Raw genomic sequence first — 24,763 nt, 5'->3', positions numbered from 1 at the left:
CCCTCCACCATCGGTGCAGCCAATGTTAACCCAGCGGAGTGGCACTGTAGCCTGAGTAACCAACCTAGTTGCTGTCTATTTTGCAAACACCCACCTACTAGGTGGAAGACGTCAACGACTACGGTATATCCAGCTTTCCAGAGCGCTCTTGGTATAGCCATTTTCAATTTCGGAACACAGAGGAGGCATTGAATTATCATGCTGTGAAACAGCCTGGAACGAGCGCTTCCTCTCCCAGCCTCTGTTGATCTGCAGGCAGCGAATTTCTTAAGACGTACCTTGAGTATCACGATACGTACATGTATTAAAGTCCTCAACGGCATCAGACTGGTCATTCGCACTCCTAATCTTTTTGGGGGCATGATCAGCAGCATTAAACAGTATCTTAGTTCAGGAGCTTGCTGCTTTCATTCAAGTCTCACAATCACCGATCAAAACATTCGACCAGCACATTACCATGGGTATCAAGGGGTGAGAGAACTCATTTGTCATGTTTCTTCTCTATGTGGCTGACATCACTTCCTCAGCATCTACCGTGAGCTTGGCTCAGGTCAGAGAGTCTCCCTGGCTAAGCTGGCAACTGAGCACCTTGAGAGTTCTGGCCGGCCACTGCGCGTCGCTATTGATATTGCTATCTGGCAGTTTCAGACCCAGGCAGCACGAGGTACAGCTGTGTCAAAGTGTTTTTTCTAGGTATCATGCTGACTGCCTACCAGGCGGCACCAACCCTGCGATAAGAACTCTGTTTTATCGCCTAGTACGACTCTTGGGTCTTACGATACATCCCATCTTCGTGTTTGATGGCCCTCACAAGCCTGCCTTCAAACGCAACAAGCGCTCGGGAAAAGGTGGTGGAGTGGCAACGGCGATGGCCAAGAGACTTATCCGACTCTTCGGGTTTCCTGTACACGATGCACCCGGCGAGGCTGAGGCAGAGTGCGCCCTGTTACAACAACAAGGCATTGTCGACGCCGTGCTGAGCGAGGACGTCGACACCATCATGTTTGGATGTACAAGAACACTTCGAAACTGGTCTTCAGAGGGGATCCGCGGTTCCAAGACGCCAACCCACGTCAGCTTATACGATGTCGACGTGCTCCTATCTGCTGGCACCGGCCTGGATCGAGAGGGCATGGTTTTGGTCGCTCTGATGAGTGGTGGTGATTACATCCCAGAAGGTGTTCCGGGCTGTGGTGTCAAGCTGGCTTGTGAGGCTGCCAAGGCAGGGTTTGGCAAGTCTTTGTGTCGACTAAAGATCGATGAGCCTGTGCAATTTGAAGAGTGGAGGACCTTCTTGAAGCACCAGCTTCGGACAAATGAGTGTGGCTTCTTCCGGACGAAACACAAGGCACTGGCCATTCCTGACGAATTCCCAAGCCGACAAGTGCTGCGCCACTACACTCATCCAGTGGTATCGAATGCCGAGACTATCGCTCAGCTGAGGGCGAGAACCCACTGGAACCGCCAAATAGACGTTCAAGGTCTTCGATGTTTCGTTGACGAGACGTTCGAATGGGCCAACAAAGCCGGTGCAGTGAAACTGACCAGAGTTCTCTCCCAGAGCCTGCTGGTGCACAAGCTATTGGATCGGCATCTCACTGAGCGCTGCGACGAGACAACAGACCAGATGGAACGGAACGAGGCGGCCCTCGTCAAACGCATTTCTGGGCGCCGAAATCACCATAGCACCGACGGGATACTTGAGCTAAGGGTCTCGCATGTCCCAGCAGACATTGTCGGGCTGGATATGTCAAAGGAGATGGAAGACGAACCTGTTTCGTTTGATCGACACGGGCTGGCACTGAATAGCGACGACGACTTTCACGGTGGTGCGGATGTCGAAATTGACACCACCAGTGACAAGTCCAAAGCCAGGGCCAATTATGACCCTACTATCGCCGAATCCATCTGGCTGCCGGAATCCCTACTCAAACTCAGCGTTCCCATTACCGTGGAGGATTGGGAAGAGACGCAACGGGCCAAAGAAAAATCTCGTGCCGCAACAAAAGTCAACAAAAATAGGACGGGTAAAGTTGCTGCGAAAGAAGCAGGTGGTCTCGACAAATGGATTCTAGTGACGAAAAGCGCGTCAACAATTACGGCTATGGGGGACGCAGGTAGGATGCTAGAACCAATACCCAAAGACAGCAACAGCAAAACAAACAACAACAGCAGCAACAACAACCATCCGGGACCACCCGCTGCGTTACCTCGAGCTTCTGCCCAAGCTCAAGTGGTGACAGCAGCATCGCTACACTCAAGCTCTGCGAGAAGTTCGACCAGTCGAAGTAAGCAATCCAGTTCCACCGGGAAAGCGACTGCCGCAGAACCGACCGGGCACAATAACCCCTGGGCATACGGTGGCTCACAACATATGCCTAGGATTACCAAGTTTCAGCCCTCAGAGCCACTTCTTCTGTCGTCTAGCCCCTTGCACTCGTCGCTTGCGCCTACTTGTGCGCCGCTGACCGGCTCATCGGCTCCAGATATAGTCGATTTGTGCGGTCCCGACGATACTCTGACGTCTAAGCAACCCAAAACGTCTGCTCGACCCGCAGTCCCCAAAATACAAGTGCCTTGCCAGGTTGAACGGATACGGTCAACGACTTCAGACCTTCCCCCCACTCTGCCCCAAAGCAAGAGATCCATGAAGCAGACCAGGATGGATTCCTTCATCACCAGCTCTCCCGGACGACAGCAGGCGTCGAGGGACATGTTTGCATCGCTCATTGATGATGAAAGGACTAGTCCAGAACTTGGTATGGGTGACAGGGAGACCAATGAGCCTTCGTCGGTTATTTGCAAAACTGCCAGCCCAGATGCATTGTCACAAACCACCCTAGATTCGAAAGTATGGCCTGTCGACGAAAGGCCAGGCGCGCCTCAATCTAAACCGATGCGTCGATACAAGACGGTGCCTCGTAAAAGTGCGGTCGGGTTCTTCAAAGAGGTTGACATAAGTGACGAGGAAACAGAGGACAGGGAATGTGGACTGGCGAAGCGCTCGGCAACGAAGTCATCGAGGCAACGTAGTGTATCTATCATAGATCTCACTGGAGACGACTAACAATACCTCACACTGAGGCATGCTGATCATTTTGCGATACATATGCATATATTATGGAGAAGTCTAGTGGCATGTCTAGGAGGCGCCAAATTTATCTCGTCGCACACAAGGTCGTCGTTGGGTATCCAAGGTTACATCCGTCCATACTAACAAATCATTTCAGTAGTGTCGTATATCATCAGTCAGAGGACCGACTAAGGCCTCTTCGTCTTGTCTGCGAACTGCAGATGGGTATCTTATGTCGACGCTTCGAGCCGCTCTTCCTTTTCCCGTCCTCCTCCTTCCTCTGCCTCAGTACTCAACGTGCCATGGAAGATCATGATCCCCGACGGTGGTACAGATGAGGTAACCAATCCCATCAGCTGTTCTGCCACTGCTAATGTCCAACTCGAGGCCACTTCCCATCAAGGGTCGTACAATATCATGAGCCATCATCTTGAGTTCATCAATCCGCTTCTCAAAACGTCGAAGATTGTCGCGGCTGTACAGCTCAGGCGTCAACTTCAGGAACCGTTTGCACTCGTCATGACCAAGATAGGACGACGATGACGACCCAAGTATTCGATACGTGCGACCAACATTTGCCAGTGGAGGCACCGAATTTGGGAGGGCAAATTGCTGGGGCTCGACCCCACGGCCATCCCGGGAGTCTTTGAACATCGATGGACTGGTATTGTCGGCCAGCCACTGCCGAAACAAACTGACGGCGAGCCAATCTAAGTACGACGTGCTAGGTGTAACGCGCTCACCCCTGGCTGTCAAGAGATTGATTCTGAATAAGCGGCCCTCGATACGGCTGACGATTTCCGCGAGCTCATCCACCTTATCTTCGATGATGTCGAGGACAATATCTGGAAGCGCAGCCCGCAAACTGCGTTCTCCTGCTGGCCATTGCCCAACTACGTGTATCATAGCCTCTTGAAAGATTACCTTGCTACGTGCGAGATAGCCCAAGCGGAGATAGGATATGGGATACTTGGCGATTTGCTTCCAAAGCCTCGACTGGAATTGCAGCAAGTGATGATCAACTCTGGGGCCGACTACGGCCAGCGCATCATACTGATCCGCCAAAGTGAGGAGCGACTTGCATTGCACGTAGGCGTCGGCGATGTTGATCCCGTCCAAAGCCGGGGGATAATTGTAAAAGATGCGAAAGAGGTTATCGTAGTCTCTGAGCAGGTCTTGATCAGCTTGGGACAGCGATTGGACTGATTTCGAACCGGGGATCAAGCTCAGATTGGCCACGGAGCGAAAAAAGGGTTGACCTTGACCGGAGGAGGATTGCGAATGGTCCGAGGTCCTGCTGCGTGTGGCGGGTAAAGGCTGGTGGCGATTCTGAGCGACACCACAGCCGAAGAGAGATTCAGGCCCAGACCCAGCAACGTCGGACCGATCTTCGTCCTTTTGCACCAACATTGGTATATCCCCATCGCCGGTCCCCTGATCCAGCTCGTAGCGCCATCGTTTTCGAACACCGGCTGGCGTAGTCAGGGCTCGATAGGTAGTGGTAGCAGAAGTAGAGTCGGAGCCGTCACTTATGCGACCGGTATCGAGTGAAGCGGCATCCGAAACGGGCTTGGACCACTCAAGACTTGTACTCGCCTCGAAGAAGCCGGAACATCGGGTGAGAGTATGGCGATGCAGTAGATAGCGATTCTGGTGGCCGCCAACTTTGACTATGATCTCGACGTCGCCCGAGTTGCTGAATGTAGGAAATTCATTTTGAGGAATGCTGGTAGAGACGCCGACATGTGACCTGTTGTATCGCTTCGTGCGCGAAAGGGAGGGACGCGAAACGACCGAGGAAGGCCCTCGCAAGGTCAAGGACGTCGAAGAGTCGGGCTGCGAGACCATGAAGACGTCGCGAAACTGGAGCTAGATGTTCGAGCGACGGAAGAGGACCTACGGCGGCCTGAACATGGGGGGAGAGTCGATTGCGAATTTGACCGCCGCTGTCGATGGACAGTCACGGAGGATTGAAGACGGCGTGGCGAAGGGTTGCGCAGGGGGAGGATCCTGTGACAGGCTGTCGTCGTCGTCGTTGTTGTTGTTATTGTTGTTGTTGTTGTTGTTGTTGTTGTTGTTTTGTATGGGACCCAGGAGCCGGGGTGTCTGTCGGCCGCACGACCCTGAAGACTTTGGACCACTTTGAGATATGGTGCAAAGGCGGCACTGATCAGCCACGCGATGACACGCGGGGGGAGCAGTCAAAGAAGTAATCGATCAGAGGGCTAATGACGGAGACAGACGAACAAGTAGAAATATGACAAGTAAGTTGAAGAAGGAGTAGGGGACGGGGCGGGGCGGATGGGATTTGTTGGTGTCGGGCGCGGACGAAAATTGGGAGCCGCGATCATCAGCAGTAGTGACGCAAAAACCTGCCAAACTGACAATGACGGTCGGTGTTTGGAAAGATGAGAAGAAGAGACGATGCAGTAGTACGCTTAAGCAGGTGTGAGGTTGGTTCGGATGGCAGTTGGAAGTTGAGGTAACAAGCAGAGATGAACCCAGAAGAAAAGTCCAATTCTCCCAGCCTCGACAACCCAACATAAGACACAAGCGAGTTCTATATGGGATGACTCGGCAGGGCACACCTGTTTGTAACGAATGGCAAAGACCCCGCGATGAGGAGAGAGGGCCGAGGCGTGGAGGCAAAAGAGAGCGTAGAGTCGACTCACCCACAGGCCAAGCAAAAACACCGGCCATGCATATGGGCCATTAGAGCGCCCGGAACACGGAGCAGCGGGACTGGACGTATATCAACAGCTAACGTGATGTGACCCTAGGTAGCTCAACGTAGCAAGATAGGCACGACGAACACGCATGGATCAGCCGTAACTTGTAAGACACTCCCTGGCCACCCTTCCAACGTCACGAAACCCTTTGCCTTGCTTGGATCAAAGAATGCCTTGGTGAACGGACGCTGCAAGAGCACGAATCGTCAGCAAGAGATTGAATGGCCATCACGCTGCTACTGGTTGGTGATGTATGCATCTCTAGCTTGTCACCTCTGGCTTCAAGGCAACATGCAGGGGCCGTTGACATACCTAGGTAGGTACATTGGCAAGGCGTAATCCGCCCAAGGCACCTTACTTCCAGTACATAGTGTCCCCTCACGCTCTGCCATCCGTTCCATGTTTCGTTGCAACTTTCCGGCGGCTGAGATGGGGCGGTCCTGATTGACTACTTACATAATACACTTTGGATCACGAAATCCGCGCTTCCTACCTATAGTGTACCTATGGATCCCACCCTGCCTGAGAACAGTGAGGCGGATGACCTGGTTGGTGCCGCTCCGACCAACCTTCGGACGAGCCCGGGCTTTATTCGTGCACTGCCCATACTCACCGCCTTCCTTAGCAATGGTGCTTAATCCGAGTCACGGTGTGTTACCCGGGTGTTAAGTCCACATTACTCGCTCCGAGACAATCTTGGGCATATTGCCCATGCCTCCTTACGGTACGACTAACAAGTCCGAACTCAAACTTCACGCCACGAGCGTCGAGGGCACTCCGGCGTTGGTGTCGTGTGTCTCGCGCACGTCAAGCATCTCTCAGCTGGACGGGCATCATCAACGCCATCAGGTCAAAACGCTGCACACGTCAATCGGATTTGTAGTCGAGTTTAGTAGGATAAAAATCAATTGCGACCGGGGTTGGCCACGGATTCATAGCCCGCCGATGAGCAAGGTCAAGTGCAACTAAGACTAAGAAACCAATTAGACTGATACGCCAGAACCAGTCTTTCTACATTGCCAGAATGAAACGCCTGGACTCAGTTCCTTCTCTACTGCATGGAGCAAGAGAGTCTTGACGGGTGCGTGCAAGCGCCCTGCCATCGAACCCAATCCCATCAAGCAAGCCCATACGCAAGAATAATAATGATGCGCCCCCGCCCCCCCTCCCCAAAAGCCTGCCATTTTCGTGTGGTGATCTCAAGTAACAAACAAATGAACCGCGCTGTACTGCACAATGATTGCGCCTTAGCACATCTCCATCTGGATGTCTGCCTCTGCTGCAAGCGTGGTGGAGGGTGATTCGCTAGCTGGGGACTCAGTCGCCGCGAGAGTCTCTGGGCCGTCGAATGCGGGAGGTGAGCACTTCAAGTTTCTTAGTGCACCCTCGGCGTCTGCACTGACAAACCGACCTTGTCGAAGATCCTCGGAAAAGAGAAAAAAGCCCTCAGCTGCTTCCACTAGATATGATTGTAGCCCTTTGCTTTCGAGTCGAATGACAGCCGACGAGACTGGGTAATGGTTCTCAATGTAACGGGCCCATCCACGAGCAGCAGCCTGGATGTGCTGATCTTCGCTGATGCGTCTCCAGCCAACGCCGAGATGCAAGGTAAAGTGGTCGACTATGGGCTGAGAAGCTTGTTGCAAGGGAAGAGATTCTGCTGTTGACGCAGGAACAGGTTGGCTGGCCGCGCCGAAACCATGCACGTTGTTCTGCGTGAGTCGTTGAGATTTATTGCTGCGGAGAGAAGGGCGCTGTTGTTGTTCGTGCAGACGCGTGATGGCTTCCCTGGCCTTACGAGCCTCGTCTTCCGCCGCCTTCTCTTCGACCCAGGTGCCTGACTGACTGCTTGCGTCGGCGACGTAGCTTCCCTTCTTGATGAGTACCATGCCTGGGCCGTACTCCCACTCATCCTCAGCCTCTTTGTGTTCGGCGTGAGGCTCGGGCTCGTCTGTAACAAGGTTGGGGGCGGCCTCATCGCGAGAGCGTTTGCGACCTGCGACCTTGAGGTTTCCGGAGGGTACCGCCGTCGGGTGAGCGCAGCGTTGTAAGGCGACAGACTGATCGAAAGAGGCTGCTGGGGAAGCGTAAGACTCCATGCTGAAGCTGGCTTGATGGGCGGGCTGCGGTGGTAGGGCCATGACTGGCGAGGCAGTTGAGAAGGATCGGCCGAAAGATGACATTGCTACGTGGTTAGACCTGTGGAAGGTAAGTTCAATTGTCTGTTTTAGATAGCTCTTCTACGCATCAAGACAGGTTAGTAGTTGCAAGATGACACCCCAGAAATGGGTTGCAGCTGGCGGCGATAGCGGATGGGCGAGAATGATACGGTGCTGTGGTGCAGGGCCACAAGGTACTTGGCGGATGGTCGAAGGAGTCCGAGGCGAGAGAAGGCCGAGATAAGGCAGGACTGTTCGAGATCGGAGCGATAAATGGCAGCTCGCAATGGTAGGTTGGTGGTAAGAGGTGGTTTGAAAAGACGGCAGCAACCTGAAGGTGATAGTGTAAGGCAGAATAGAATGGCCGATTGGTGATGGGCTCGATGACGGTAGCAGCTAAAGCAGGGTTGACCAAGCTAGCATATGGGGTACATCAGTGAGAAGAGAGGGAAGAACTTAGGTTGCAAGAGCGAGGCTGTCAGAAAGAGACGATGGGAGACGAGACGAGACTCAACACCAGATGGGTGGATGAACTTGCAGTGGCTGGGAAAGGGGTGAAAAGTAGAGGTTGAGGTAGGGTGGAGGGTGCAGGGAGGTAGGTGTAGACAGAGCTATCCTTTTGTATTTTGCAGTATTATGGCCAGGCCAATTGACAGACGGAAAGAAAACGCGAGGACAGGACAAGACGAACAGAGACTGAACAGGGCCGGCGAAAAAAAAAGGTTGGAGTGCGGTAGACAAGGGAACGTCGCCTTGGGAGTCTTTACACCCCAGCTCCCCGTCGCGAGTCGCATTGTCGCAGCTCTCGCGCTGGCGCTGGCGCAGCCGCTGCGGAGAGACATGGAGGAGAGAGTCCTCGCTCTTGTGAGAAGGCGAGCCACTGCGGAGTAGGGCAGGTACGTATCGTTTGCCACGACTTGAGACGCAGGGATCGTAGTTGCGGATCGCTGCCAGTTGCAGCAGAAACCATCTCCGGGACCCCGTGTGGACTTGTCCCTGCTGGACGACTACCTTGTGTGTCACTAGGACTCTTAGCATTTTGCGGTAGTGAGACCATCATCCGATGTTCTCTCTCTTTCTATATGCTAGCGCCTGTCAGCGTCGTAACGTGCGATATCTGGGCTGTCCTAGACGGAGGTAGATGGCCGCCGCGAATGAGCTTCCACCTTGCAGTCCACTGTACGTGTACGTACCGCGCATGTACCTCAGTACGGCTTCTTGCTGTGGCTCCTTATGTTGCGCTCGGGTCCATGTTGATTTCTACTTTTGGGCCTTTGCCAAATCGGGCAGGCTGGTGACCGCAGTTGCTACAGCTGCAGCCGTCGTGTCGTGCCTTGTCCAGTACGGATACTGGCCGGCCATTTGCTGGCCGGTGACCTGGATAACTGGGGAATTAACTGCATTACGCCCAAACACTCGCATACAAAATCCACACCAGCAGAGCAAACAACCCGGTCGCGAATAGCTAGGCAGATCATACGAGCAAATCGGCATACTGGTACGTATCTGTTACGGTGCGGACGATGAAGAAGCGGGCTTGCTGACTTTAGGGCGGATAACGTCTGGATAACAGTTATGCAATCCCCTACCGCGTTACTCGTACATGAATGCATATCTTATGTATACATAGGTCCTCGGTACTGTCTAGGCACACAACCTGCACGCGATAACCTCCCAAAGCCTACGCAGTGTACTGACTCTTCTCCTCTCACCTTGTTGCCTCAGGCACCAGTTGCCAGAAGCACTCTCTCAATGCTTACAGATGTCACGTGATCCTAGTCACTGGACGGGCGTCCGGAAAGCGGGAGACTCCCCGTGCCGTCAGAGTCACCTGGTTGTCGCTCAGGCTAACAATCCGTTTCCGTCGCCGCACATCCACACTACTAATGGCTCTTGAGCCAGACCTGTTGGAAAATCAAAGTACCGGAATCCCCCTTCCAAAAATGTACACTCTCTTCTAGCAAATCGACGTATTCACTCTCGTCAACTACTCTTATATTAATGAGCCTGATAGACTGAGTTGGCAGTCCTCTTCTGTCAGGGTCACCGCGTGGGACTCCCCATTCGTCACCTTCTCGCCACCGACAATATGATGCTTCCAAACCGTAGTCGAACAAGATATGGGCATGTGCAATCACCCGCCAAGTCAGAGACAGGCCAGTACGTCTGTTGATTCATCCTCTGCGTTGTCCTGCCCAGTGCCGGCGCGTTGCGGCATCATACGGTGCCAGTTCCCCAGGGTTCTCCATACCGCCGTAAAGCCTAACAAGTCCTGGAATGCCCGTGTCGAATGGACTGGCCGCCCTCGCACGACGTCGATGGCGACCCAGCGCGGTAGTCGCTGGCCCCTGGAACAAGTATCTTCCGCTTGGTCTCGTATATGATTCATGCAGCCGACTCTGCTGCCGGGCTTCCGGAAGGTGACGAGCCTGGGACTGGATCATCGCAGTGACCGAATCGTTATATACAATGAGCCTAGGGCTTCCACGAACGTCTCTATGCCCCCCAAAGCCCATGCGCATTGTGACTGGAGATGAATGTGAAGCGTAGACACGACTTGGCTCCCCAGGGCCGACCCCGCGTAAGGCCGCAGGTTGCGGTTGCTGCTGATAGTGTCAGCCTTACTTAGAAGTCGAGCATTACAATGGTGATCAGACACTCATGGATTGTACAAGAGATGACGAAGCTTGACCCATTGAAGGAAATGGCACAGACGGTCGAGGCATCGTGTTCAACGAGTTCGATGGCCCGTCGCAAGCGCTTGCCATGTTGGAATGCCAACCACTGCGAGGGCTGCTCTCGACGCCCTCAGCCCTTGACAGAGGATCAAAGCCTTGGCCGTTTGCGCCGTCTATATCGTCGCTAGCGTCTTCTACTAGAATTTCTGGCGAAGCTGTTCCAGTCGGAATCGATGAACATAACAATCTAGGTAAGTCCATGCAGTTAGAGTACGGGGTTGGATATTGAGGTTGCCGTAGTGGCACAGAAAGGGCTCCGAGATCATGTCTAGCTAGAGGATGAAGCTGCTGCTGGGCTTTCGATCGCCGGTGCAGATCGTTCACCTCGCATAGCGTCAGGCGGATGACAGTTGGTTCGAGGCGCAACATTTCGGCGTAGGTGATGACGAAATGGTGTGCTTGTTTTGTACACATTTGAGCGGTCAACCTTGGAAAGCAAGTGTTGCACATGAGTGCGGTGTCCTGGGCGACAAGGCTCATGCTGCTCGTGAAGAAAGCACGAGGCTCTCTGTTGCGGGGAGATCGCACGTATTCACTGCGCCTTCCCTTACGCTCTGCTGTTCGATTTCTTCCAGGTTAGCTTCGCCCACGTTGGATGACGCAAGAAACCAAATCCCCTTCTCTTATTCTTTGCTGGTTGTCATCTTACAAACTAGAAGTTTGTCATGTTGGTGGCATCTTGACCTGGCCCTCAATGGCTGGGGTTGAAATGAAGTACTGTATCCGTATGCTGGGCGAAGTGCTCATAGATTCTTCCACATTGCCCTGCCTGCTTTGCCTAGGTTGCTTGTCCTGGGCTTGCACCAGTGCATTCATTTGGGGGGCTTCTTCTCCCAGCAATCCAGGTCACTTCCGACGGGACCTGGGTAGTTTTCCGACAGGCACCAAGCGCGGGTCGTCTAAGGTGAGGTGCCTGTAGGTACCTTAGGTACCTACCTACCTTACCCAACCTACCTTAAGGCAATGGAAGGTCAGGTGCCCATGGGAGGTGCCTACCTAAGGTAGGTTACCTTGTCTTGCGAACCACTTAAACATACCTCAGGCATAGTACCTACCTGCCTACCTTCCTGGCGGCGTTGCTACCACCTACCCACCAGCAGAATACCTACATACCTAATTGTCTGACACGACCGACCGACCGACAGACCGCAGAACAGGCCCGAATTAGATGTGGTCGATTGCCCTCCCGACCAACGACCAACGACCGCTTCTCTCCTATCCCGTTTAATCGTGCCGCGCCGCGTACCTTCCAAACCTGACTTCATCTCGGCCATTGCACGAGGCAATCGGCGGAGCCATTCGTTACTCCTGCTTTCTCCTTCATCCTTTCTCTAGCCTCCGCCCATCCTCTCCTTTCCCATTCCTGACACCCTCCCTTCCCGCCATCTGCCCACAGACACACACACGAACCATGAATGGGGACCTCAGTCTGTCGAGGGCCCTCGGAGGATTACGAATAGCCAATCCAGACGATTCGTCTCCGAACAACTTGTCAGATGGAGGCGCCCTGTCGCCAACCGATGACCAACCCGATGCTCATTTAGCACCCTCCACTGCCCGGCATGGCACGCAACAACAACCCATCGCCTCGCATGCTTCGATCCCGATCTCAGATAGTCTTCTGTCCCCCGTATCCCACATCCAGTCTCCCGAACAACTCGGCGCTGCCCCGGATGCTATGCCCGCACACGCCGAATCGCACCGAACGAGCCCTAGCGCTGCCATGCGAGCTGAAGTCTACCGTCAACCTGTATCGTCATACCCAGACCCCGAGAGAGCCACAGGCAGCTCGGCATCCCCAACTGGCCGTCCAATGTCTGGCATGTACGCGCATCCTCCCACCGCGTCTGAGGATGGACGCTTGTTGCAGCACCAAACTGCGTCACAGAACGAACGATCACGATCTTCCGTGTATGGCCTTCTAGCAAGACAGGATTCTGGTAACGGCCCTGGCTACCCATCATCAATACCTACAAGAGAGCCAAGCCACAGGTCTACAAACCCTCGCCAATCTCAACTGCCTCCTGGTTCTGGACCACTGCCGCCGAGGAGGAGCTCCAAAGGCATGGGGGGTGGATACGTCTCAGCGACTACAGCTTCTCAGCCTCCACGAGATCCGTATGGCCCCGAAATGCCACTCCCTACCAGCAGCGAGGAATGGAAAGACCGTGGTGCTGCCATTGGCGTCAGGAAAGAGACGGACGCGAATGGGAAGACAGTCATTCGACACGTCAAAAAAGGAGTTAGGGACTTCAGTTTTGGTCGAGTGCTCGGCGAAGGCTCGTACAGTACGGTCTATTTAGCCACTGATCGACAGACGCTCAAAGAGTATGCCATCAAAGTTCTGGAAAAGAAGCATATCATCAAGGAAAAGAAGATCAAGTATGTCAACATCGAGAAGAACACCCTGAACCGCCTCACGGAACACCCAGGCATTGTGCGCCTTTACTACACATTTCAAGACGAAGCATCACTGTACTATGTCCTCGATCTCTGCAACGGTGGCGAGCTCCTCGGTGTTCTCAAAAAGACGGGCACATTCGATGTGGAGTGCACACGTTTTTACGGTGCGCAGATATTGGATGCAATTGACTACATGCACTCAAGAGGGGTTATTCACCGAGACTTGAAGCCCGAAAACGTTCTCTTGGATGACCACATGCATGTCAAGATCACCGATTTTGGGACAGCCAAACTGCTAAAGGATCCCAGAGAGTCACAGATCGCAGGTGAGGGAGCAAGGGGTCTTCCTGAAAGCAGCCGTGGCGACATCGAGGATGATGGCCGGGCAGCATCGTTCGTAGGAACCGCCGAGTATGTGAGCCCTGAACTTTTGACGAGCAAAAATGCTTGCAAGGCGAGCGATCTCTGGGCTTTCGGATGCATAGTATACCAGCTGCTGGCCGGCAGGCCACCGTTCAAGGCGGGCACGGAATACCTCACATTCCAGAAGATTGTTAATCTAGAGTACGATTTCCCCAGTGGATTTCCCCCAGCAGCACGGGACTTGGTGGAAAGGTGCTTGGTGCTTGACCCAGCCCGGCGTCTTACAGTGGAGCATATCAAGAACCACGAATTCTTTGATGGGCAACAGTTCGGCAAGGGACTGTGGAGAACCAAAGCTCCGCGACTGCGACCTTATAACCCCGCGCCACAGGAACCGAATTTGATTCAGCTTAATGGTGCGGCCGGCAGTCCGAATCCTGTTGCCCCTCCTAGAACATCACAGGCGCCGGCTCAAAGCTCTACTGCGAATGGTGGTTCTCGTCCAGCCAGGATTATAACCGAGCTACCTCCCCCAACTCAGCTGGATATCGAATGGTCGCCTGTCTTGACACGGAACAATGAGAGAATTCTCAAGTTGGGCGACTTGATGGTCGTGTCAAGCCCACTGCCCAATGGGGGTCATGGCAAAGGAGGTGAGCATGAAGGGCATAAGAAGCTGTCGAGGTTTTTCGGCGGCAGCACAACGAAGAAGAGACAAAGATTGGTCATGGTCACATCAAGTGGTCGAATACTGCTGGCTCCGGCTGGCGGGGACGAAAAGCGTGCAAAGCAGGAGATATCGCTCTTGTCGCCCGAAAGCTCATGGAGAACCCAACTTGACGTCAAAGGGCAAACAGTTTGGTGCGTCGATGCGGTAAGTATTCTGGGCAAAAAGTATCGCCGCTCATCTAAATTTCGACAGGGCGGCGTCCATTACACATTTGAGGAGCCGAAGGGCAGCTCCAGCTCCCCCGACAATGGTTCTACAGCCGAGGACTGGATCGAGTCATTGGAAAGAGCCAGGGAGTTGGCGGTTTCTCAAAACCTTGTTGGTAGCTATGCTGGTGACAATGGTTTTGCAGACATGTCGTCAGCAGTATCGAGTCCGGCAAGTACACTGGGTGGACGAGGAGCATACCCCGATAGCTTCAGCGTCAGCGACCGGTCCGGCCGAAACCATCTGAGCAAAAGTCAAGCGAGCTTGGAAGACTCTTCTTCGACCAAACGAAACCGATTCAGCAAGCGGCAATCTAAAAATGGGCTAGGGGCACAATTTTGATGCCTGAGGGTATGATGAGGGCCTTCACAGGAGGGAGATGTGGTGCCCTTAACGAGGTGCATGCAGAGGAGGCCCAAGACTTCTTAATGATGAGAGTGGGATTGGAAGTAAGCATTCTGTAGCGTGGCGTCCCGTCGGCTATGCACTCTTGGACGACTTGGCCAATTATATAAGGGTTTTTGCGGTTTCCTTCACGGGCGGAAGCATTCATGAACAAGAGAGGTTGTCTTCTCATAGGGAGTTTAGGAGGTTTTCATAGGAATCATCGAGCAAGGCCAAATCAAGCCCTGAGGGACAGCGAGTCCATATGATGTATTTTTCGATCCTGATCACGTTTTCATGGCATTATAGTCAATTTAGAAGATCAATGTGTCTATGAAACGCTTTTGGATCTTTGACATACATTGTGGAAGAGAGTGGGATATCATCTCACATGTCCTGTGATGCTAAGGTCATTGGAGGTTCTGTCGGTAGTCTGCTCCCATTTCTGCGAATCAAATGCGCCGAACCCTTAGGGTGGATCTGCCCCATGGCCCATTTTAATGGACCAATCAACATAGGTGGCACTTTCATCCTGCGCCTGTGCCGCTCAGCCATTTGCCTTTGCACACGCGCCCTGAAGCAACAAACGACGCGACCTCTTGCCCAGCTTGGTACATCGCCACGGTCATCATTTCTGAATCCAATAACTCGGGTTTATTGTTGGGGTTTCCCACCGTGTTTTTGAACTCCCAGCGCGCGTCGAAAATCTTCACTGTCGAAATGCAGCCTCAATACCGTCAGTATGCTGCCCATGCTGGCGCACCGCAAGTTCCCCAGCGGGCTCCACATACCGCCCCAAATCAACGGAGAGGCGGCATCGGTACGCCCGTCCCTTCCTTTAGTTCTTTCTGTCGAGAAAGACTTCCACCTGCCTTACGTCCTGAATCGTGCCCTTTTTGTTCCCCCGTTTTGCAACAAGCTCCAGTTGGCTGACACGCATTCTCAAGGGCCGATCATGCCTCCAGGACATCACCAACAAGCAGCCATCAACCAGGCGACTATAGCGCAACACCATGCCCCGGGTCAGGCCCTTACGAGCGAGCTAGCAAAACGTCGCAGTCGAAAGCCTACCGATAAAACGTTGCCAGACGGCGTAGAGGACTGTATCACAGATTCTGAGGTCGCCCAGAGATACAAAGAATTGCGCGACTTCGAGCGCCGCCTCGATGCGACTATGACTCGCAAACGCCTTGACATCGTCGAGGCTGTTGGTCGCAACGCAAAGGTCAGTCGTCTTGCACGATGATTTCTTCGATGCCTATACCCGCGATTTTACTGCCCACTTCCGTTGCTAAATTTGGCGATCCCTAGCGGTATAAAACCCTGCGAGTCTGGATTAGCAACACCGTCGAAGACCAGGCATGGCAAGGCAGCGGACTTAGCGTCGACAGCTTCGACTTCACACCAAGTGCTGAGCCTTCCTATCGCGTCAAGATTGAAGCTCGTTTGCTTGACGATGACCAGGACGAATCTGTTGAGGATGTTGCCCAGAACGAAGATCAAATGGACGAGGATGACGCCCCCAGCTCAAGACGTCAAAGCTCAGCCCCGGCGCCGCAGAAGTGTCGATTTTCGCGCTTCTTTAAGGCTCTCAACGTTGAGTTTGACCGAAGCCGCTCACGAGCGGCATCCGATCAGACTGTTGAATGGAAGAGGCAGTCTGCACAGAATGCTACGAACGTCTCAGACTTCGACGAGTTTACCTTCAAAAGGAGTGGGGACGAGAACATGAACATCACTGTCAACTTGCATCGCCTGGAGGACCCAGAACGATACCTTCTAAGCCCCGAGCTGGCTGAAGTTGTGGATATGATCGAGGCGTCCAGACAAGAGGCTGTTCTAGCCGTGTGGGAGTATATCAAGATGATGGGCTTGCAAGAAGACGAGGAGAAACGTAACTTTCGCTGCGATGACCTCCTAAGAAAGGTAGCGCAGCTGATTCCTCTACTGACTTGTCTCTCCGCTGACTTATTCGCCCAGATTATCAATGGCAATGACGTGGGCATGATTCCAAACTTGAACGACTACATCCAGCCTCACCTACGACCTCTTCCCCCAATTAGTCTACCGTACACGGTTCGAGTGGATGAGACGTTCCATCAGGATCCTCAGCCCACGGTTTATGACGTACGGGTGGCTATGGAGGAACCCCTTCGATCCAAGCTGGTGCCTTTTGTGGCTAACCCAGCCTATGCCAGTGCTCTGAAGAATGTGGCTACTTTGGATGAGCAGTTGGCGACACTGGTCTCGGCGATTGCCAGTTCGAAGGCGAAACACTCGTTCTTCACATCCATGAGCCAAGATCCAGCAAACTTTGTGAGAAACTGGATCAGCTCCCAGAAACGAGATTTGGAGGTAATCATGGGGGAGGCGACAAGAGGAGGCGGAGAAGATGCAACCGGCGACGACTGGCGGCGGGGCGGAAAGGAAAGTGTATGGGCCTCCTCGAACGCGCGAGAGAGTGTTAGTGTGATGCTGGCGAAGCAGCCGACTCAGGCCTCTCGCTGATGCTGCCGAACATTGCGCCGCGCGGGTACCCACCAGTTCAAGGTGACGAGTGGTTTTCTGTTTTGCTTTTCCTTTTCTAGTAGGCATGGATCGGGGGAAAGAGGCGTCTTAAGGGTCAGGCTCTCATTAATGTGCTATCAGCTGGATCCTGAAGCTCCTCGATCCCGACACATCGTTGTTGGGGGCCGATTATTGACGCTGACGCCCACAGAGGGTTTTCTGTTCGTGAAGTAAAGCTGATTGGCTCTGTTCATGTGCCTCGGCAGTCTGTGATGGCTGATGGCGGCGATAATGGTGCTAAACTCCGTAGGCTTCCCCGCAAACGGGATGGGGACGGTGACGGTGTGCGATTCCATCTACCTGTTCTGTGTTTCCAGAAACTTACCTACTCCGTGTGTATGCCGGCGTCTTTAATTTGTGAGCGTACCCAAGACGCAAAGCAGAAAGCTGGCCGAAAGATTGTTTTATGATGGCGTCCGTCTTTGCCTCTTCGAATACCGCAGTTATTACGGGTGGCGCCTCAGGCATTGGCCTGGCAATTGCCCAAAGATGTCTCGACCGACAAATGACAGTGATCATAGTTGACCGTGATGTAAGGCTTCTCGACGAGGCTAAATCCACACTGAGGGGCTCAGTGAAACTATTCGAGATGGACGTCAGCATCTTGCAGGACTGGGAGAGGTTGAAGATTGAAGTCAGCAGCATCCTTGGTGGTCAGTTCTTTTCTTCTCACTCCCCGCTCACCCTTTCGAGACACGCCACTGCGCCATAATGCCACTGGAGCTGACCTCTTTAAAGGCCGAATCGACTTGTTAGTTCTCAACGCTGGTGTTGGCGGCAAATCAAGCTGGCAGGATCTAGACAGTTTCCATCGCATCATCGACACAAACCTGTACGGTATCATTAACGGCATCAACACCCTTTTGCCTTTGGTGGGCAATGGACAATCTTCCCAGTCGGCCGTGGTCATTACAGGCTCAAAGCAAGGCATCACGAATCCACCAGGTAATCCGGCCTATAATGCCAGCAAGGCGGCTGTCAAGTCCGTCGCCGAACATTTGTCATTTGATCTCAGAAACACCGCTACGACAGCGCACCTCCTCGTGCCAGGTTGGACTTTCACTGGCCTCGCCGGTGCTGGCTCCGACAGAGAAAAGCCAGCCGCCGCCTGGAGTCCTGAGCAAGTAGCTGAGTATTTGGAACAGAAAATGGAGTTGGGCTTATTTTATATTATTTGCCCGGACAACGAGGTGACGGAAGACCTGGATCGTAAGAGGATGCTTTGGGGCGTTGGGGACATCGTCCATGGCCGGCCTCCGTTGAGCAGGTGGCGTGAGGAATATAAGGAAAAGGCACAACAGTGGATCATCAAGGATACGTAGATCGAGGTCGCCGTGGAAAGGACGATCGGCATGGAGACTTTCCAATCCATCCGTAGTCACAATATCGGCATGCCGAAATTGAGGATCAGCTTGCTGGACAACGCGATCCTTGAGGAACTGTCCTACCATGAACGCCAGACGCGAATGCACATTCAATCGATGTCGCTATGAAAGCTCGAGCTTCTGAGACCTCCGGTTCAATTATATCCGAAACCCCTTTCAGCGACATGTTCAAATTGGGATTGTCACTTCCCGCATAGTTTTTTTTCCTTTTCCTCTGATTCGAACCGGTCAAGTGCCGCCAGACATGCCATGCCTCTGAGGCGGCACTGGGCTTGGCGGCATATTCCTGATCTGCTTGATGAGGAACTCCCTTTCATCAATGAACTGTTCATCGTCGGTCCGGTCTTCCAGAAAGTGGGACAAGAATGTGAGTAGCTTTTCCCTATTCATGAGTAGTATCTTCTGGACCGCAATTGACTTATGAGGGTTGGCAACGAAGACCTTGAAGACGTGGAAGCCCTCATACTGGACCATCTTGCGGTCGTCTCTCAATAGGTTCATGCAAATCTTCAGATGCTCCCCGCGATCAACATAGGCGGTCATAACGCTATAGTTTGAGCGGTCCAGCAAGATCTCGCCGAGTAATTTGATGGACTGTCGCTTGGTGACATAACTGTTGGATTGTACAAGTATGTTATTGTACTTGTCGAAGAAGAGGTCGAAGTTGACCGACAAGTACCTCGGGACAAGCTCCTTGTGTTTCGTGAGAAGTTCCTAAATATAGGGCAGAAGGTCAGAAATCGTACCCGCAGCTCAAGGTTTGCTGTAGCAAGGGGGTCGTGCCGCCTTACTCTAAACGTGGTGAAGGCATCCGCAGCGACTTCGAAAGAGCTCTTGTCGATCCAGTCAAAAAACCTCCAAAAGACGCCGTCGCCGCTTTGACGGCGATCTCGGTCAATCAAATTGATACCTTTATTACTAGATCCAGATTCTTCATTGTCATCGTACAAGATTATGGCGGCGGCGGCTTCTGATTTGAGGACTTCTCGGAGAACGGAACCGGCAGGCGTTGCGCTCTCCTTGTGCTCGTACCCTCGACAAAGTTCCAGCAAAACTTGCGGACGGTTGTTGACAACGTAGGACAGAGCGAGAGGGTCGCTCTTGGGCGAGGCGGTGGGTGGGCGGAAACGGAAGACGTAGGAGAAGATAACCTGGGTATCTTTGCGGGATTCGAACGGTAAGCGCCAGAGATTTACGGCAAGTAAGTAGAGAAGATCCTCCTCAATCAAGCCAGTAACGAGTTGATATATCTGTTCGGGGCTGCTATCAGCCTCTGATTCGACATTAGTTGCCATGGTCCAAGGTAGACGAGGTATGGAGACCAACCTTGAGTACCTTGCAAAACGAACTTCATCTGGTTCAGGACTCTGGCAAGCTCTTCGGCCTGACGAGACGATAGGTCAGCACTTTGATGGTCCAGAGGGGATGCGCGGCAACTATAATGAGGGCTTACCTTTACAGAGCCATTTGGTCCTTCCAGCTTCGTCACATGGTCCCTGGCTTGCTTGGGCAGGTCCACGGCCGGCCTCGTTCTGGCCCTGCCAAATAGAAAGGACATGGCGGACGAGGATGGAGAGAACCGAGTATATTTTGCGGGATTCGCAGTTTTTATGGGTGGTTTTGAGGTATTTTGTCGGGTCTGAGTCGAGTGTGCGGACTGGGCTGGATTGTTAGGTATGCTTCAGTGTCGTTGACGAAGATTGCAGGAGAGATGTGCTGAATACCTCGGAAGAGGGCTGTTGTATGTTGATTGTAGGAAATTCCCCTGCAACGGGATAAACGACACGGTTGCACGGGGGCGAGGGAATTGTGAACCGTCGAGGAGAGTATCGCGGGGAGGGGATTGGCGAAAATGAGCGTGGCGGCAGGTCGACGTTGGGTTGTTTATGTTGATGATCAGGCCCTGCCAGCCGGAGAAGGCGTTGCTTGGTGACCTGGTATCGAAGGCGCCTATCCGTTTATCTGGGCACCTACCGTGCTCGTGCTTGCTAGCAGTGTGCGGCATCAACTGCACTACCTTAGGCACCTAGGCTGCTAGCTGAGGCACATGGCACCTAGGTAGGTACCTCCCTACCACGTAAGGCACCTTGTGCAGGCTTAGGTAAGACACCCAGCGACGGTATCTACCTGGGCACCTAGGTACCTTGTTCTTCTCGGGAAGGAGGGGAAGGTCCTATTTGGAAAACTGGCTGCCCCGCGCTCGACTTAAATCAATTGGAAAAAATTACCCCACTGACTCACATCGCCCACCAAAAAAGACCCCTCCAAGTCAGCGTGCATTAAGAGCCACAACCTCTCCTCGACAAGTCGTTGGTCTTGACTCACCCGCAAAGACTCATTCGAGCCTCTGCCGCTGCCTTGCCTGCTTACAACCACAACGGTTTGTACAAGATACGGGCTTGGGCTTCGTTTCTCTTTCTTGTGACAAACCATCGAATCGGACCCTCGCTGGCCATCCTTGGCGCGCAACTCTCGCGTTTGCAACCCTCACAACCACGCTGCGCACTTGTTGCGTTCGACGCCGCACCGCTTCGATTCCGCCAACATGTCTATCGACTTTCCCAAGGAAGAGGTCGAGATCATCAAGAAATGGCGCGAGATCAAGGCATTTGAGCGCCAGGTAAGCCTTGTTTTGTTCATCTCTGAGCGTTGTCTCGCTTTCCAGAAAACTATAAGCGCCGCACTATTCCCTTCACCTACTAACATCTCATTTCTGCTTCATAGCTCGAATTGACCCAGGGAAAACCTCTCTACACATTCTACGATGGCCCCCCCTTTGCCACTGGTCTGCCTCACTACGGTCACCTGTTGGCCTCCACCATCAAAGACATCATCCCGAGATACTGGTCAATGAAGGGCTTCCATGTCGAGAGACGCTTCGGCTGGGATACCCACGGCCTGCCCATTGAGCACGAAATTGATAAGAAGCTGGGAATCTCCGGAAAGGCCGCTGTCATGAAGCTTGGTCTGAAAAATTACAATGCTGAATGCAGATCCATCGTCATGCGTTACAGTCAGGAATGGCGGCACACCATCGAGAGACTCGGACGCTGGATTGATTTCGACAACGACTATAAGACCATGGACCCCACCTTCATGGAGTCGGAGTGGTGGGTGTTCAAGCAATTGTTCGATAAGGGAGCTGTCTACCAAGGTCATCGTGTCATGCCCTACTCTACCGCTCTCACCACAGCTCTGAGCAACTTCGAGGCCAACCAGAACTATCAGGATGTCACTGATCCTGCCGTTGTTGTCTCCTTTCCTCTCCGCGATGACCCTGAGACTCATCTCCTGGCATGGACAACCACACCTTGGACACTGCCGTCGCATCTCGGTCTTGCTGCCCACCCTGAATTTGAGTACATCAAAATCCAGGACGAGAAATCCGGCAAGAAATACATCATTCTCGAGAAGCTCTTAAACACTTTGTATAAGGATCCCAAGAAAGCCAAGTACAAGGTTCTCGAGAAGATCAGAGGCAAGGAAATGCTTGGCTGGCAGTATGAGCCCCCTTTCAACTACTTCTACGAAGAGTACAAGGACGTCGCCTTCAGGGTCTTGAACGCCGAATACGTTACTGACGACAGCGGTACTGGTATCGTTCACCAGGCCCCGGCTTTTGGCGAGGACGATTACAACGTTGCCCTCGCTGCTGGCATCATCACTGAAAACAGACCGCCGCCAGACCCTATTGACGACAAGGGTCACTTCGGCCCGCGCATTTCTGATTTTGCAGGAATGCATGTCAAGGAGGCCGATAAACACATCATCAAGTATTTAAAGGGTACTGGAAGACTAGTCGTCGATTCTTCTCTCAAGCACTCGTATCCCATGTGCTACCGTTCCGACACCCCTCTCATCTACCGAGCTGTACCTTCATGGTTTGTTCGCATCCCAGAAATTATTCCACAGATGCTTGAAAACATCAAAGGATCCCACTGGGTCCCCTCTTTTGTGAAGGAACGCCGGTTCGCCAGCTGGATTGAAAACGCCCGCGACTGGAACGTGTCGAGAAACCGGTACTGGGGCACTCCCATTCCCTTGTGGGTAAGCGACGACATGGAGGAGCGCGTCTGTATTGGCAGCGTGCAAGAATTGAAGGAGCTGAGTGGCTACGATGGGGACCTGTCGGATCTCCATCGTGACAACATTGACCACATCACCATCCCCAGTAAAATGGGCAAGGGACAGCTGAGGCGCGTAGAGGAAGTCTTCGATTGTTGGTTCGAATCAGGCAGCATGCCTTACGCCAGCCAACACTATCCCTTCGAGAATGTCGACAAGTTCAACGCATCCTTCCCTGGTGATTTCATTGCGGAAGGCCTGGATCAGACAAGAGGCTGGTTCTATACTCTCCTGGTTCTCGGCACACATCTTTTTGGAAAGATCCCCTTCCAAAACTGCGTTGTCAACGGCATCGTTCTCGCTGAGGATGGCAAGAAGATGTCGAAGCGTCTCAAGAACTACCCAGCACCAGACCTGGTCATGGACAAGTACGGATCGGATGCTCTTCGCCTTTATCTGATCAACTCGCCAGTCGTCCGTGCCGAACCCTTGCGCTTCAAGGAGTCCGGGGTCAAGGAGATTGTGCAGAAAGTGTTGTTGCCGCTCTGGAACAGCTACAAATTTTTCGAGGGGCAAGTGTCCTTGCTCAAGAAGGTCGAGGGCGTTGACTATGTCTGGAGTCCAGAGACGCAGTCAAGCAATGACAATGTGATGGACCGATGGATCTTGGCCAGTTGTCAGAGTCTGCTCCAATTTGTTAACGACGAGATGAAGGGTATGTTCAATCCATATATCCGAAGCTGTTAAACTTGACTGACACTTTGACTTAACATGTAGCGTACCGTTTGTATACCGTTGTCCCTCGACTTCTTGGCCTCATTGACAACACGACCAACTGGTACATCAAGCTCAACAGAAGACGTCTCAAGGGTGAGAATGGAGTGGAAGACACCAAGCATGCCCTCAACACCCTATTTGAAGTACTTTTCACGCTTTGCCGAGGTCTTGCCCCTTTCACACCCTTTATCACCGATACCATCTACCAAAAGCTCAGGCCGTACATTCCCGGAGAGGCGGACGCAGAGGACCCGCGTAGCATTCACTTTCTGCCCTTCCCGGATGTGCGTCAGGAACTTTTCGACGAGGAGGTCGAGCGCAGAGTGGGCAGAATGCAGAGAGTCATTGATTTGGTCCGCGTCTCTCGTGAGAGGAGGGCCATTGGTCTGAAAACGCCCCTGAAGACACTTGTTGTTATTCACCGCGATCCTCAATACCTGAAGGACTTGGAGTCTCTCTCATCCTACATTAGGGAAGAGATGAACGTGAGAGATCTGGTTCTTTCTTCAGACGAGGCCAAATACAACGTTCAATACAGCGTGACGGCGGACTGGCCTGTTCTAGGCAAGAAGCTCAAGAAGGATATGGCGCGGGTGAAGAAGGCGCTGCCGACTCTCAGCAGCGATGCTGTCAAAGAGTACTCGGAGAAGAAGGAGATCCTGGTCGACGGAATTCGTCTGGAGGACGGCGATCTTGTAGTGAGGCGTGGTCTGAGGGAGGGTGAGGCTTCCAAGAACCTGGAGACGAACTCAGACAACGATGTACTCACGATCCTGGACGCCGAGCTCTACGTGGATCTCGCGCACGAGGGAATCGCTCGAGAGATCATCAATCGCGTTCAGCGCCTCCGGAAGAAGGCCCAACTGCAGCCAACCGATGATATCAAGATGGAGTACAAGATTATCAGCGACCCCGATAAGATTGGACTCGAGGTGGTATTCCAGACGCAAGGTAAGGCTATTGAGAAGGCGCTGCGCAGACCCATGGACAAGCATGAAGTCACGCAGGTGGAGGGTGAGACCTCTGGCGTTGGGCGGAAAGGAGTTATTGCGGAGGAGGAGCAGGAGGTGCAGCATGCGACCTTCCTGCTCCGCTTGCTTGAGTTGTGAAGTTGCGGTGGCTGAAGGCGTGGAGATATCCGTGGGGTAAAAAGCGCTGGGCGGAAGACACATGTGCAGGCAA

At 53.1% G+C, this 24,763-nt stretch overlaps 8 protein-coding genes across 8 annotated transcripts; 5 read left to right on the top strand and 3 right to left on the bottom strand.

Moving 5' to 3' along the window:
• Positions 1-457: 457 nt before the first annotated feature.
• CGCS363_v002816 (Flap endonuclease GEN-like protein 1) lies at positions 458-2,240 on the top strand (the record flags this gene model as incomplete). Its single annotated transcript, XM_036634665.1, has 4 exons — positions 458-471; positions 528-664; positions 717-2,117; positions 2,173-2,240. The coding sequence occupies 4 exons, from the start codon at positions 458-460 to the stop codon at positions 2,238-2,240; spliced, it is 1,620 nt and encodes a 539-aa protein (XP_036499183.1).
• A 1,118-nt stretch (positions 2,241-3,358) lies between these two features.
• CGCS363_v002815 (uncharacterized protein) lies at positions 3,359-4,921 on the bottom strand (the record flags this gene model as incomplete). Its single annotated transcript, XM_036634664.1, has 1 exon — positions 3,359-4,921. One exon carries the CDS (start codon positions 4,919-4,921, stop codon positions 3,359-3,361), a length of 1,563 nt encoding a protein of 520 aa, XP_036500291.1.
• A 2,128-nt stretch (positions 4,922-7,049) lies between these two features.
• Positions 7,050-7,943, bottom strand: CGCS363_v002814 (uncharacterized protein; the record flags this gene model as incomplete). The annotated part of the gene is made up of 1 exon (XM_036634663.1): positions 7,050-7,943. One exon carries the CDS (start codon positions 7,941-7,943, stop codon positions 7,050-7,052), a length of 894 nt encoding a protein of 297 aa, XP_036500292.1.
• Positions 7,944-12,110: 4,167 nt separating this feature from the next.
• On the top strand, positions 12,111-14,744 carry ksg1-0 (Serine/threonine-protein kinase ksg1; the record flags this gene model as incomplete). The annotated part of the gene is made up of 2 exons (XM_036634662.1): positions 12,111-14,339; positions 14,388-14,744. The coding sequence occupies 2 exons, from the start codon at positions 12,111-12,113 to the stop codon at positions 14,742-14,744; spliced, it is 2,586 nt and encodes an 861-aa protein (XP_036500293.1).
• A 997-nt stretch (positions 14,745-15,741) lies between these two features.
• On the top strand, positions 15,742-17,294 carry ssr3 (SWI/SNF and RSC complexes subunit ssr3; the record flags this gene model as incomplete). The annotated part of the gene is made up of 3 exons (XM_036634661.1): positions 15,742-16,011; positions 16,098-16,712; positions 16,767-17,294. The coding sequence occupies 3 exons, from the start codon at positions 15,742-15,744 to the stop codon at positions 17,292-17,294; spliced, it is 1,413 nt and encodes a 470-aa protein (XP_036500294.1).
• Positions 17,295-17,763: 469 nt separating this feature from the next.
• ykvO-0 (putative oxidoreductase YkvO) lies at positions 17,764-18,676 on the top strand (the record flags this gene model as incomplete). The annotated part of the gene is made up of 2 exons (XM_036634660.1): positions 17,764-18,007; positions 18,093-18,676. 2 exons carry the CDS (start codon positions 17,764-17,766, stop codon positions 18,674-18,676), a joined length of 828 nt encoding a protein of 275 aa, XP_036500295.1.
• A 291-nt stretch (positions 18,677-18,967) lies between these two features.
• hymA (Conidiophore development protein hymA) lies at positions 18,968-20,297 on the bottom strand (the record flags this gene model as incomplete). Its single annotated transcript, XM_036634659.1, has 4 exons — positions 18,968-19,453; positions 19,531-20,012; positions 20,066-20,123; positions 20,193-20,297. 4 exons carry the CDS (start codon positions 20,295-20,297, stop codon positions 18,968-18,970), a joined length of 1,131 nt encoding a protein of 376 aa, XP_036500296.1.
• Positions 20,298-21,284: 987 nt separating this feature from the next.
• On the top strand, positions 21,285-24,690 carry CGCS363_v002809 (Isoleucine--tRNA ligase; the record flags this gene model as incomplete). The annotated part of the gene is made up of 3 exons (XM_036634658.1): positions 21,285-21,359; positions 21,464-23,519; positions 23,582-24,690. 3 exons carry the CDS (start codon positions 21,285-21,287, stop codon positions 24,688-24,690), a joined length of 3,240 nt encoding a protein of 1,079 aa, XP_036499344.1.
• Positions 24,691-24,763: the final 73 nt, after the last annotated feature.

The sequence above is a fragment of the Colletotrichum siamense genome, assembly GCF_013390195.1.
Source record: "Colletotrichum siamense strain Cg363 chromosome Unknown KSG_Cg363_contig02, whole genome shotgun sequence".
NCBI classification, from domain to species: Eukaryota; Fungi; Ascomycota; class Sordariomycetes; order Glomerellales; family Glomerellaceae; genus Colletotrichum; species Colletotrichum siamense.
Note: the sequence above shows the minus strand (reverse complement) of the source record. Positions and strands in the feature narration are given on the sequence as shown.